Source organism: Gobio gobio, assembly GCF_949357685.1.
Source record: "Gobio gobio genome assembly, chromosome: 4".
Classification (NCBI taxonomy): domain Eukaryota; kingdom Metazoa; phylum Chordata; class Actinopteri; order Cypriniformes; family Gobionidae; genus Gobio; species Gobio gobio.
Genome location: NC_137100.1, coordinates 63,996,734 through 64,010,536, shown reverse-complemented (window position 1 = coordinate 64,010,536; position 13,803 = coordinate 63,996,734). Strand labels below are relative to the sequence as shown.

At 36.1% G+C, this 13,803-nt stretch overlaps 1 protein-coding gene across 10 annotated transcripts in view; it reads right to left on the bottom strand.

Annotated features, from left to right (window-relative positions):
* fsd1l (fibronectin type III and SPRY domain containing 1-like) overlaps positions 1–13,803 on the bottom strand; it is an 85,430-nt gene that overhangs the window by 16,132 nt on the left and 55,495 nt on the right. For 6 of the 10 annotated variants that reach the window (XM_079815928.1, XM_079815926.1, XM_079815930.1 and 3 more), the window contains exons 7-9: positions 6,511–6,720; positions 3,349–3,447; positions 2,747–2,876 (exon numbers count right to left, since the gene is read on the bottom strand). In XM_079815928.1, coding sequence (XP_079672054.1) covers positions 2,747–2,876; positions 3,349–3,447; positions 6,511–6,720 — 439 coding nt within the window. The remainder of the gene's footprint in view (positions 1–2,746; positions 2,877–3,348; positions 3,448–6,510; positions 6,721–13,803) is intronic. The other 4 variants (XM_079815933.1, XM_079815935.1, XM_079815934.1 and 1 more) reach the window with 1 other exon arrangement.

Here is a 13,803-nt window from a genome sequence, read left to right as displayed (position 1 = left end):
AGGTAAGTAATTATTAATCATCGTATCAGTGTTATTTTAGTATTATTTATTTACTATTATAGTATTAATTTAGCTTTTATTTTTAGATTTAATTTTTGTGGAGGTTTTTATATTTCTATATAGCTTTAAATATTTTTTTTTGAGTTTTAGTAATTTTAGTACTTCAACATAAACTTATTTAGTTGCCATGTTTCTAATTCTCATTTAGATTAAGTTTTTTTTTTTTTTAATCTAATAAAATTTTATTTTATTTCAGGTTTATTTCAACTACCAAAATGATTTTAAAGTCCCCTTGTGGTGAAAGGTTTTTAAGTTTTTAATGTTGTTTATATGTCTATGTGGTGTTTTTAATGTTATCAGACAAACCATGAGCAAAATCATAAGTCAACACCATAGACTGTAAAAAAATATACACCGCGCGTCACTCCAGGAGAACTTTAAGGCTTTATATAATGTAAACGAATGAGTTATAAAAAAATTCACCCCCCTCACAGTCGTCATGAAGGGCAACATTAGCCGTATAGACCAAAACCACAGTTTGTACCAGACTGTAAACATGTGTTCTTCTGCTGTAAAGTTGGGCATTTTAACATGAGCTCAATGAGATTCTGCTCCTTCTGGAGTCTGTCTCTAGTGGCCAGTCGATGAATTACAGTTTAAGTCACTTCCGTATTGGCTTCAAGAGAAACTGCAGGAGGTTGCCACTTGGTCAACACCATTTCTGAGTATTTACTCCTTAAAACTGCAGTGAACCAAAGACAGTCTCAAAAACACGGTTTGAAATCGCCTGTGTTTCTGACATCACAAACATGTTGTAACCAATCACGTCATGAGGGGGCGGGGCTTTAGCATATCATTAACTATAACCGCTCTGAAGCAGTGGACTCAAGAGAAGCCAGGTTATCTCTGTATATTTTTCTGTTGATATGAAAAATCGTGTACATTTAGCAATATAGCGGGTGAATTATGTATATGATGTATATTATGATGCCTTTCTCCACTGACGTTCTAAGTTGTCGTTTCTAAGGATGCTGATGTTTAGAAGGCAGACTGAGATGGTGGACGGGAACATGGTTCGTGTAACATTAGCAACACATTATTAGCAGTTTGATAACGTAGTCAAGCCAAAGGCTAATAATATTAATTACCGTTATGCGTCTGGTGTTGTAAAGAAGAACGATACCTTTGTGCAGCGTTTACTACAGTAACTTGAGTAAAGTTGAGCGAGTGGATCTCTGAGCTGGTGTGAGAGAGTGGAGGCGGGGCTAATTAGCATATTAATGTATCCACGTATACTAAATGAGGCAAGGATGATCAAAGATGAGTTTTAAGGGATAAAATTATTGACTACAGGCGGACAGTTTTTGTTTTAGGTAACAATAAAAACACTGTAGGACATTCCACTCTGGATAGGGCTTTACACTAACTGATGTGTTGATTAATAAATCTACTAACACACACCCCATATAACATATCGTCGATGCCGGGCGGGAACCTCGTATCTCCAAAAACGCTACTTTTCAGGAAATGGGAAAAAACACATCAACATCTTGTTGTCAAATGTGGTTTCATGAGTGGTCAGACACTCATATTTGTCATTAACATTGAACCAAAATCAAGCTCAAATGGAGTTACAAGGTTTTTGACCACCGAATTTCAGACAATTTCTTACACGCGTTTTGTCCATCATTATAACGGTCGTACGTGAGGCAGTAAGTGCATCACATTTCGTTTTCATCAACTTTCAGGTTATGATGTTCACCGTAGCTATGTAGGCACTCTGGTTTTTCTCATTTGGCCAAAATATCATGCTATTAAAGAAGGACTTTGTACAGGCTATTTACGACTAATGTTAGACTAAGGCCCAATCCCAATGATATTTTATTCCCCTTCCCCTACCTGTTCCCCTTGCCCCTTGAAACAGAGTGGCAAGGCGTAGGGGTGAAAATATTCCCCAAAGAAATGGGACACCACTACTACACCATTACACATCATCATACCCCGTTCCTTTAATTAGTGTCTTGTGACATTTAACCGGTATGAACAGCAATGAAGTGCGTAGGCTATATCTAACAGAAATCAGACGCGAGCACATTTAACAAATTACTCACTCCCAACTGAGTTTTGCGCTGTATTTGGACTTAATAGAACGGAGCTCGTTCTCAGTTCAAAAACGTATTAGAGTTTCCTAAAACGATACAGAATGATACACAACATACAAGACTAGTGAAGCCGCTTCCCCTTAACTCTACCAATCCAGCCAAAAGAGAATCGAGACACCTCTAACCCCTTCACGTGAACACACAAAACGAAGGGGTAGGGGAAAGGGAAGGGCTTAGGGGTAGAAATGGGACTAAGACACTCTTCTCTGCTCCTCAAATACATAAAACATTAGCCTTTATTTATTTAGTGTTTCTTGAGTAAAAAGAACGCTGTAATTATTCAAAGAAGCAGTCCATTGCATTGCAAACAAGCAGAGACGTTATGAGGTTTGACTGACAGTTTAGGATCCAATGGAGTTATGAGGTTTTCATTGGTTAGATATTTGCATAACCCACAGACAGACGTAAAGGGAGACCGATAGTAATGATTTATGAAAAAAAAGACAGAACATGGAGATACAAGGTTTCCACCCGACAGCGACGATATACTGGTTTCTGTCTGCTAACGCAGAAATTGTCTCATCTGAGTGCAAAATCATGTTTGTTTAATCTCCTCCAAAGTACGATGCCATATAACTTCTTACCTGCCCTTGTTCTCCTTCCCTTTGACTTTGCTGTCTAGGCCTTTTCCTCCCTGCGGATCCCATTCAACGCCCCTGTCCTCCACCTTCAGATTCAGATGAGATGACGCGGAGTCAAAGCTGAAGTTAAATGCTAACACAGAGAGACACGACCATCAATATCACAGAAGGACTAATAGGACAATCCAGTAACATTCTGCTCAAACGTATGGGGTCTATAAGCTCGTGAAATATAACTATAATTTTAAATGAGTCTATTGTAAAATGTAATTTATTCCTGTGATCAAAGCTGAATTTTCAGCATCATTACTCCAGTCTTCAGTGTCACATGATCCTTCAGAAATCATTCTAATATGCTAATTTGCAGCTCAAGAAACATTTATGATTATTATCAATGTTGAAAACATTCATATTTTTGTGGAAACTAAGCAGGATACATGTACATATTCTATTCTTTGATGAACAGAAAGTTCAAAAGAACTCAAAGAACATTATAAATGTCACTACTGTCACTTTTGAAAAAGAATCTGACCCCACACATTTGAAACAAAAACACAGACACACACACACACAATGATTTTGCATACTTTAATACACAACCCTACCTCTAGTTTCCAAGGTGACCGGGTCCGAATAATCACCAGCGGCTGCTTTGTTACATGCTCGTACCCGGAAGTTCATGAATTTGGAGTCAAATCTCAACCCTGCCGAATGAATAGGATAGACCGTTTTCCTCATGCATAAAAGTGGGAAATGTAGAATATTTTAAGTTCATGAAAAGCAGCAAATAACTGCTTATATTATTATTGTTAAAGGCACAATATGTAATTTTCGTTGCTAGAGGTCGTTTATTCAAAACAGAGGCGTAGCTTGATGACGCCTTGATTTCGCGGGATCATTGGAGTTGTTGTCTTCTCCTCAGAAGAATCCAACAGGACTCGAGCAGAAATCATATTCATGGATGAGCTAATGTATTAAAGATTTATTAACGTTACTGTAGTTAGCTTCTTCCGCTCATGCTTATGTGGGAAACGAGTGCTGTTTTATTCGATTAGATACATTTGTGTGAATTGAAAGTTATGTCACAATGCTACTGTGGTATAGTTGTGCCTTTAACTAAAACCAAGATTTTCATTACTTGAAATAAAACAAACATTAAATAAAAGAAAAAACAATTTTTTTTTTAAAACCTATTTTATTTCAGCTAATTGCCAAGGCAAATTTTCTCATTTTTGTTTAATTTAATTTGAATTAGTTAAATAACTACAACTAAATAAACTAAAACTTAATAAAAACTATATATACATACTAAAAAAAACTAATACAAATTACACAAAATTATAAATATTCAAAATATTAGCAGTCTATTATACTACGGGGCTGTTGAATGCTTGAATCTGATTGGTTGATGAACGTTTTAAGGTGTGCAGTTATTTTCAGGGAAACGCACGGTTAAAGTAGTTCCAGCAGGTTTTCACCGCATTACGGCTTTATATCACTGCGCCAAATTATTTCAGTGATTTCAAAAGTCCTTACAGCCGACAACAGCAGAACCAAAACCCACAACCACACTGACAGAGCAAATAAATATAGTAAACAATAGGGATGCAACAATACAGTTAGTCCACGGTTCAATACATACCTCGGTTTTTAACCACGGTTTTCGGTTCGGTTCGGTTCTGATGGCTTGTCACATCAGTTTTTTGTTATTCTATTCTTAGGCGACAGGAACAGCAAGAGGTTAAAGAGAAAAAAGACTATATTTTTTATTGCAATACTCTTTCTTTATTTTACTTAAAAGAATTGAAAAACCTTACTTAAACTTAAAACTTTACTTTAAAAAAAACCCTTGTACACATTCTTAGTGTATTGTATAATATAAAATATATATAAAGATTTACACTGGCAGCTCAGAGCAGTACAGTAGATTTTAAGTATGAAATTGAATTAATAAATGTAAAAATAAAACACTACATAGACTTCACTATATAATATACACTGATTCTTATTAAAGCTACTGTATTAGTTTTTCAGTCAAGAGCAGTGAGTGATTTTCTCTTTGTCTTTTGTTGTTGTATTAACATTAAAGGGATAGTTCACTCAAAAATGATAATTCTGTCATCGAGAAATTAATACAGGTTTGGAACAATATTAGAGTGAGTAAATAATTACATAATTTTAGAGGTGAACTGTCCCTTTAAGGACAGCAGGTTCACTATAGGCTGCGCCGCTGTCAATTTAAGACCTGCGTGCGTCTACTATACAGACACACCGATTTTACTTTCACTTTAGACATAACCGACTGTGTTTATGTAAACCTTGTGTGTATTTGACAGTATTAGCGCAGAAAGACGATTAGTCCAGTAATCACGTGTTTGACAGACGTTTAGTGTGCGCGCTCGGAAAAGCGCATGTTAAAACCGTGCATAAGCATTAAGCACGTTAATGAAACCTTTAACCGGAAAGGCTTTAAAACGCATTCAAATAATGAACTTTTGTGATTGTGAATAACTATAGTGTTCCGTGAGTATAACTCTACCACTAACGTGTGATGTGAATGTATGTCGTGTTGTTCAGTATATTGGGATGAAGGCAAATGATAGAATTTGTAGAAAAATAATTAAATGCAAAACCGAAAAAAGCGTGTATTGAACCGTGAATGCCGTACCGAACGGTTCAATATTATATTGAGAATTGGGGCATCCCTAGTAAATAATAGGATAAAGACGACAAACTATTTCCTTTATTTTTTATTATGTACGGAAAGCACATACTCTCTTTCTCCTGCTCAAACACACACACATACAGTATGGACGGACACAAACTCACACAGTAACGTGTTGTCAGCGCGGCTCTGACGATTTTATCAGTAAAATAGTTTAGCGACTTAAAAGCTACATGACATTTCTCACTAGCGGGGGAATAACGGTGCTGTTCTTGAAGCAGATAAACTTACAGTTTCACTGTTAGTGGAGACACTGCTAATGAACACAGACTCAGATAATACACACGCTTAATCTATCTCTCTAATAACTGCATTAATAACTGCATAAGTCTGCTATCAGTGGCTGAAGCCTCAATTACTAGTTGTAAAATTAAGTTTTGGAATCAGTAACGAAGGCGTGGGATTTAGATGCGTAAGAAATTAGTCCTACACACAAGTGCATTTTAAGGACAAAAACCTGACAAATGTCTTGAAATGCATCATCTGAACAATGTCTTGAGGTGTGGTGACCGTAGTATAAGCGGAAAAATTGACTCCGGGCCGTTGAATTATTAGAAAGTAATAGGGCTGGGCGATATATCGCATGACATTGTTAGGCGCATCTCGTCAGTAAAGCCGGTTCCTTGATTAGTAGTAAATCGCCATCACCTGCTTTCAGATGGAGCGGCATTTACTACACAGAGCCGTAGTTCACTGACAAGCTGAGCCATATCGCATTAATAATCACGGACGTATTGCCTGCGATATTAATGCGATATGGCTCAGCTTGTCAGTGAACTACGGCTCTGTGTAGTAAATGCCGCTCCATCTGAAAGCAGGTGATGGCGATTTACTACTAATCAAGGAACCGGCTTTACTGACGAGATGCGCCTAACAATGTCATGCGATATATCGCCCAGCCCTAGAAAGTAATGCACACCCCAGATGTAACAGCATTACCACCTCAGGTGTGCATTATTTTCTAATAATTCAACAGCCCATCGTCAATTCCTCCTTACATCAGTGGTACTAAACCAACACTGCATCTAAATGCCGTCAGCACCTTGTAAGGTGTGTTCGGTGGTCTTGATGTCATCCAGCAACTCCCAGCACTGTTCATCCTTCACGCGCGGCAGACCCTCGTGGTTGGTTTTTCTATACTCTAAGATGTAATGGTCGATCTTGCTGTCCTCCATCGGCATTCTCCAGGTTACGGTCACCTCATTGTCCATCACCAGACAGTCCCCGAGCACGATCTCTGGGGCTCTTGGCACTATGTGGGGAAGAACACAACAGTACAATGAGGATTTCATGCGTACTTATCACCTTGAAGGAGTCTTATCACGCATGGTTTGATCCCTTGAGGACCACCGAGGTTTTTAGTAAAGTTTATTGCATCCAATTGTAGTGTTTTGTGATCATTTCCATTTTTTTCTGCAGTGCCTAAAATCATTGTGTTCTCACATCGGGCCCTATGATTTCTGCGATGCAGAAAACGCGGACGGAATCACGGAATCCAGTCATAAAAAACGGAAATTCACTGTATAACACGGAATTTGTCACATTTTTGTTGAATAAATAAAAATCAGGTCATTACGCTTAAATCAAATCACGATACAGACTAGTGCCTGGGAATATTAAAAAGCAAAAAGACCATTTAAATACGAATCCTGCGTGTTCTACATTTGAACGAATGGCGCGGTTTCATTTCCCATACACACACTGAAGCACGCGTGACGCTTGCAGTGTTTTCAGCCTCTTGCCGCCTCACTACATGGGGATATAAATGCATAACCTCCATAAAAATAAAAGACCCGTTTAACTTGAAGAAATATTGACAGAAATATATTACTGTTGTACAGTAGAATTTAGCTACGCTACGTCATAAAAATAACATGTGATAACATTATGTAATAATAACACTAATACTACTACTACTACTAATAATAATAATGCATTATTATTAAAACTTTATTTTTTAAGGAATAATAAAAAATTTCTTCCATGTTTGTTTCCCGTAATTCAAACAAAAAAAGTGTAATTTCATATGATTTAAAGATACATTAAATTAATGTTCTATGCCTTCATTTGATTGCCAGAACAATTCTAATAGACAACACAGAATTTAAAAAAAAATACTGATGAATGAAATATTTAAATGAAAATGAAATAAATAAATATTTTTTATAAATTGATTAAAAAATAAAATAAATAAATTGTTGTTTTTATGAATTCAATTAATAAGACAAGATTTTTGATTATTAAAATTGAATTAAATCATTAAAATGGAGTCCAAAAAAAATGAAAACAACACAGAATTTGATGAAATTAAAATGGAATTTGAGGGGGGAAAATAAAACGTATTTCATAGGGCCCTAAACATGTATTTTTTGTTTATTTTAAAATAAATCGATGTTAAATTGTACAAGTTTCATGATTTCAATTCATTAGACATGCTTTTTGATTACTAAAATTTGATTAAACCATTAAAATGGAGTCATTTTTTTTTTAAATGGAATCCAAAAAAATTAAAAACGGGAAAAAATGGAATTTGGAAAAAATAAAAAGGATTTCATAGGGCCCTACTCACATCAGCTGACTCTCAGCTGATCCATGTCTACCTATAAAATATGACGCCTACAGCAAAATGAGTGTCATTCACCGAGCCGGTCGCAATTAACAAAGCTTATTGACAATTTAAATCGTTATTATCCAACATGATGGCTTTCCAACTGATGTAAACCAATATTTATATAGTATAATAGTAGCAAATGTCTCACACGTGTCCTGCATTGTCCCGCAAAATCACATCTACGTCCTGCAACAGAACAATAACCAGGTGTTCACATTAATAGAGACTTATAACTATATTATAAAATCATTTGAATGTGTGTGAGATCATCTCCTCTCCTAAATAACCTGTTCAAGACCCCCGTCCAAAGATAACATCAGTCGTAAATAACACCCCTCTTCACTTTCTCTACTGTACGCTCACTCGGATCCTCTCTGCTTGTATTAAAAGCACCTTCTGTCATTGGCTATATTCACTGTATTTATAGCAGCTGATACTATTTCAACCGGGAAATTTTCCGAATGTGCCGGACGATGTTAAAAGGTCAGGAAATCAGGAAATGTGTGGTGTTAAATCTGCACACGTTTGACATAACGGAGTAAACTTTTGAGTTTCTGTATAGTTCAACTTACATTTATGTTAGAAATAACCAATCAATGCACTATTGAGAACTATAACAGTTAAAATGATGTTCCACATTTTTGTCTGATCTAACCGTATCTTGAGTTTTGACATCACAGAGATGAGAGCAATATTTTTAATGAATAATACATCTTGTATAATGTCTCAATAATGGAATATTGAACAATATCTGTGCAAATGTTAAAGGAACACTCCACTTTTTTTGAAAATAGGCTCATTTTACAAGTCCCCTAGAGTTAAATAGTTGAGTTTTACCGTTTTTGAATCCATTCAGCCGATCTTTGTATCTGGCGGTAGCACTTTTAGCATAGCTTAGCATACATCATTGATTCTGATCAGTCCATTAGCATCTCATTCAAAAAATGAGCAAAGACTCTTTCAATATTTTTCCTTGAGTGCTTGGCTCTTCTACAGTTTCATCGTGTGCTAAGACCAACTGAAAATTAAAAGTTGCGATTTTCTACACCTATATGGCTAGGAACTACTTTCTCATTCCTGCGTAATAGTTTTCATGGCCGTACCATGGCTGCAGCGGCGCAATGATATTACGCAGCGCCTGAAAGTAGCCCAGCTAGGGAACTTTCAATGTGACCGGCACTAAGTTTGTGTAGTTGCAGAGAGAGTTTCAGGCTTGCAGCCGACAAATTGTGTTGTGGATTTAGCTGTGTGATTAGCCATGGTTCTGTGTGTTGTAAAGGGCTGTGATAGTAAGTCGAAGGTGTAACTACCACCATGTTTCACAGAATACCAACCAATCATTGCGCCGCTGCAGCCGTGGTACGGCCGCGAAGATCCGCGACTATTACGCCGGAATGAGGAAGTAGTTCCTAGCCTTATAGGTGTAGAAAATCGCAACTTTTCATTTTCAGTTTGTCTTAGCACACAATGTAACTGTAGAAGAGTCAAGTTTTAAACAGGAAAAATATTGAAAGTGTCTTTGGTCATTTTTTGAATGAGATGCTAATGGACTGATCAGAATCAATGATGTATGCTAAGCTATGCTAAAAGTGCTACCGCTGAATGGATTCAAAAACGATAAAACTCAACTATTTAACTCTAGGGGACTTGTAAAATAAGCCTATTTTCAAAAAAAGTGGAGTGTTCCTTTAAAGGGTTAGTTCACCCAAAAATGAAAATTCTGTCATTAATTCCTCACCCTCATGTCGTTCGACACCCGTCAGACCTCCGTTCATCTTCAGAACACAATTGAAGATATTTTAGTTGAAATCTGATGCTCTGAAAGGCCTCCATTGGCTCAATGGCACTTTACACTCTCAAGACCCTTAAAAGGTACTAAAGACGTCGTTACAAAGTCCATCCAGAATAGTTTTTGTGCGCAAAAAAACCCTAAATAACGACTTATATAGTGATGACGATTTCAAAACACGGCCTCATGAAGCTTCGAAGCGTTATGAATCAGTGAGTCGATTCATGATTCGGATCGCGTGTCAAACTGCTGAAATTTGGCGATTCAAACCGCTGATTCGATTCACTGATTCATAACGCTTCAAAGCTTCATGAGGCCGTGTTTTGAAATCGTCATCACTATATAAGTCGTTATTTAGGGTTTTTTTGCGCACAAAAACTATTCTCGCCGCTTCATAAAGTTATTGTAGAACCACTGTAGTGAGATGGACTTTGTAACGACGTCTTTAGTGCCTTTTAAGGGTCTTGAGAGTGTAAAGTGCCATTGAGCCAATGGAGGCCTTTCAGAGCCATCAGATTTAAACTAAAATATCTTCATTTGTGTTCTGAAGATGAACGGAGGTCTGACGGGTGTCCAACGACATGAGGGTAAGTAATTAAAGACAGAATTTTCACTTTTGGGTGAACTAACCCTTTAATTCTGGGAAGATTACCTGAGAATGTCAGTTTAAGAAAATTAATATTCATGAAACTCTCACAGAAGCAGAGAGATACTTAAACGCAGTTTAAATACAGTTTATATGAGGGACGCAAGAGTGATCGTGCAGAAGTGCACTACCCCAATCCTCTTCCTGTACTGTGATATCAGAGCTGAAGGGTGTTATTTTTCAGTGATATTTTTAAAATGCTGAGGAACGTCTGGATTTGGTGCATTTAGACCCGGGAGCCAGAGAGTCATCATGACACATCCGAAACACACAAGAGCAGAAGCAGTCAGTGCAGTCGCCCTATGAACCGCAAATCAGCAGAGCTCATCATAACACATGCAAATACAATCTAAATTATGATTCTTTTGGTGGTGTATTTCGGGCCAGAACTACTGTCAGGATTTACTAAAATCACTAGAAATTAGACAGCACAGAGCGGATCATGTGATCGAGTCGGTCCAGGTACAGAGCGGATATAACATAGCAGCCTCTGTTGACATAGTATTGTATAAATCTAAAATTTGACAGACTAAATTTAACCCGGTTACAAACCTTTTTTGAGCCTTAAAAGATTACTCCAAGGTACTTGTATTCTGATACAACTTGTATCCTTTCCTCTGCTCCAACAACATCAGGCCCTACACTTGAGCTATTTGTTTTGGTAAAAAACATGCATACTGTTTTTAGAAGTATTTAACTTTAAACAGCTTTGTTCTAGCCAAGCGGTGACATTAACCAGAGATTTTGTAAGTTCATTTGCAACTTGTGACACACTGCTCCCATGTATATAAATAACGGTATCATCCTCATACATTTGGATGTTTGTGTCAGGACAAATGAATCAGATGGGTCTATGTATTGAAGCGTGTATTTGGCCGCTTGTTGAGAATGGAAAACAAAAGTTTTATTCAAATTCTGAGTATATTATAGGCCTATTAATATATTTTTTTATATCGCCTAGACCAGGGGTTTTCAAACTTTATGATGCCAAGGACCCCCAAATATGATCCTACCCTACCTAAAATCCATCTACACTGTAAAAAATGGTTGTGATTTTAACGGTATTTTACTGTAAAAATGCTACGGTGAAAAACAGTTAATTGGTTAACAGAAAGTATCCGTACTATATACGGTGAATAACTGTAATAGATCTAACCTTACATTTCATTTAATTTTACAGTAAAATACCGTTAAATTTACAGTTTTTGGAAGTGAAAAAGAACAATTCATTGTGTAATTTACAGTGAAAACCCGTACATTGACATTCCCAGAATTCCCAGCGTGACACTTCACATTTGATGTATTTTCATTGCAATAACTATGTTTCTTCTTTTTTTTTTATTAATCAGTTATGTACATTAGGGTTTTATGTTGCATCTTATGTTGTCAAATTGATGTTTATTGCATTTTTTAAATTTAAGTTTCAGTGTTTAGTGTTTGTGTGAATGACACTGAGCTCTTCTATATATTAGTATTGTCCTCTTAAAAGCTGCTTGTGATTAGCTTTGATTCATCACGTGATTCTCATCACCACTGTGATTGGTGGTTGTCCGTATATATCAAAGGTACATAACAGATATTAGTATTTCAATAGGTTGGTAATTTAACATTATTTCAGTTAATGGAATATGTGTTTTGTTAACGTAAATTGTTTACAGTGTAAAAATAATCATTACAATATGAACCTTTAAATTATACGGTTATGAACTGTAAAAGAAAACATTTTAAAACTGTAATTATTACATTATAAACCTTTAAATTATATGGTGCTGTCCCTAAAAACCTAAAACGTTACTGCCGTATTTTTTACGGTAAACTTCTGGCAACCACAGCTGCCGGTTTTTTACCGTAAATTTTACGGGGATTTTTTTTACAGTGTATATATTTTTATGTATGAAAAAAAAAAAACATTGTAAAGTGTTAGATAAATAGTAAGTATAACATTATAAATACACATTGTTTCCAAACTTAAATTGGCCATACTTAATGTTGGATGTATAAACCTGAAGAACAAATTTATAATCCCTTTATAATCACTAAAAGCTGTCACTTATTCAATGAACACGATCTCACAAAGTTAGATTAATCAGTGAAGCTGACGACACAATGAATCTCTAATTTACATAATTTCCACACTTAGAGAGGATAAGCATGCGTGCAGAACTCAGCACTGGACAAACACTCGAGCCGTGAGTGGATTCTCACTTCAACACCTGTGATTGGCCATAGGGATGCACGATATTATCGGCACGACATCGGAATCGACCGATAAACACTTAAAATATAAAAATCGGCCGAAATGAAAAAATTATGCCGATATGCCTTGCCGATATGATAACGTGTTGATATGCGCCTGCAATACCTCACGTGTGCAAGGACTTCTATAGCGATAAGATCATGTCAGCCGTGTGCTCATTCTTCAAGTGAAAACAAGCAAATGCATTGCATGTGTGGTGATTTATATTGTCAGTTTTGAATTTGTGAATCAACGCAGGATTGCCACAACAAAACTAGCCCAAAACAAGCACAATCGCGTCTCCCCGCTCTATAGCGCGCGCAGCAGCCTCTACAGCAGCTGAAGCTCCTCCAGGTCCTAGTGCCCGACCGGGAGAATGTTATATGTAGCCTATTTAGTGGGGGCGATGTTGTTACAGTAATAGTGAATGAAAAGTAGAATACACAAATAAATAGAAGTTACTTCTTTATCTGAATAAATAAATCAGTAATGAAGTCAAAGCACAAGCATGGCACTTGTAAATTAAATACTTTTACATACAGTTTATTAATCTATAATAAAATTTTATGAAATTGATGATGAAAAATAATCCAAGGAGCTCTAAGATAATTGTAAAAAAATTGTATCTGAAGCTAAATACAGCATCAACTGATCCCATACCAGCCCCACTTCATGTGCACAAACATTAAATCCAAAAATAAAATATTTAGATTACAACTGCATCTGTCTGGGTTGAAAAATTACTGACTTTATTATTGTTATTTTCAGCGCTTTTAATATACTCTTATTATAAAAAAGAACTTTATTAAAATGTATTTATCTTTAACAAGTGTCCTTTTAGTAAGGAGACCTCAGAAATCTGAAACCAGAATGAAAAAAAAATATTTATTATTATTATTTATTATATTTATTTATATTTATATATTTTATATTTATGTATGGTTTCCAAACAAAGAGAAAAAATAAACATATATCGGTATCGATATCGGCCAAAATTAGTTGAAAAATATCGGCATATCGGATATCGGCAAAAATCCAATATCGTGCATCCCT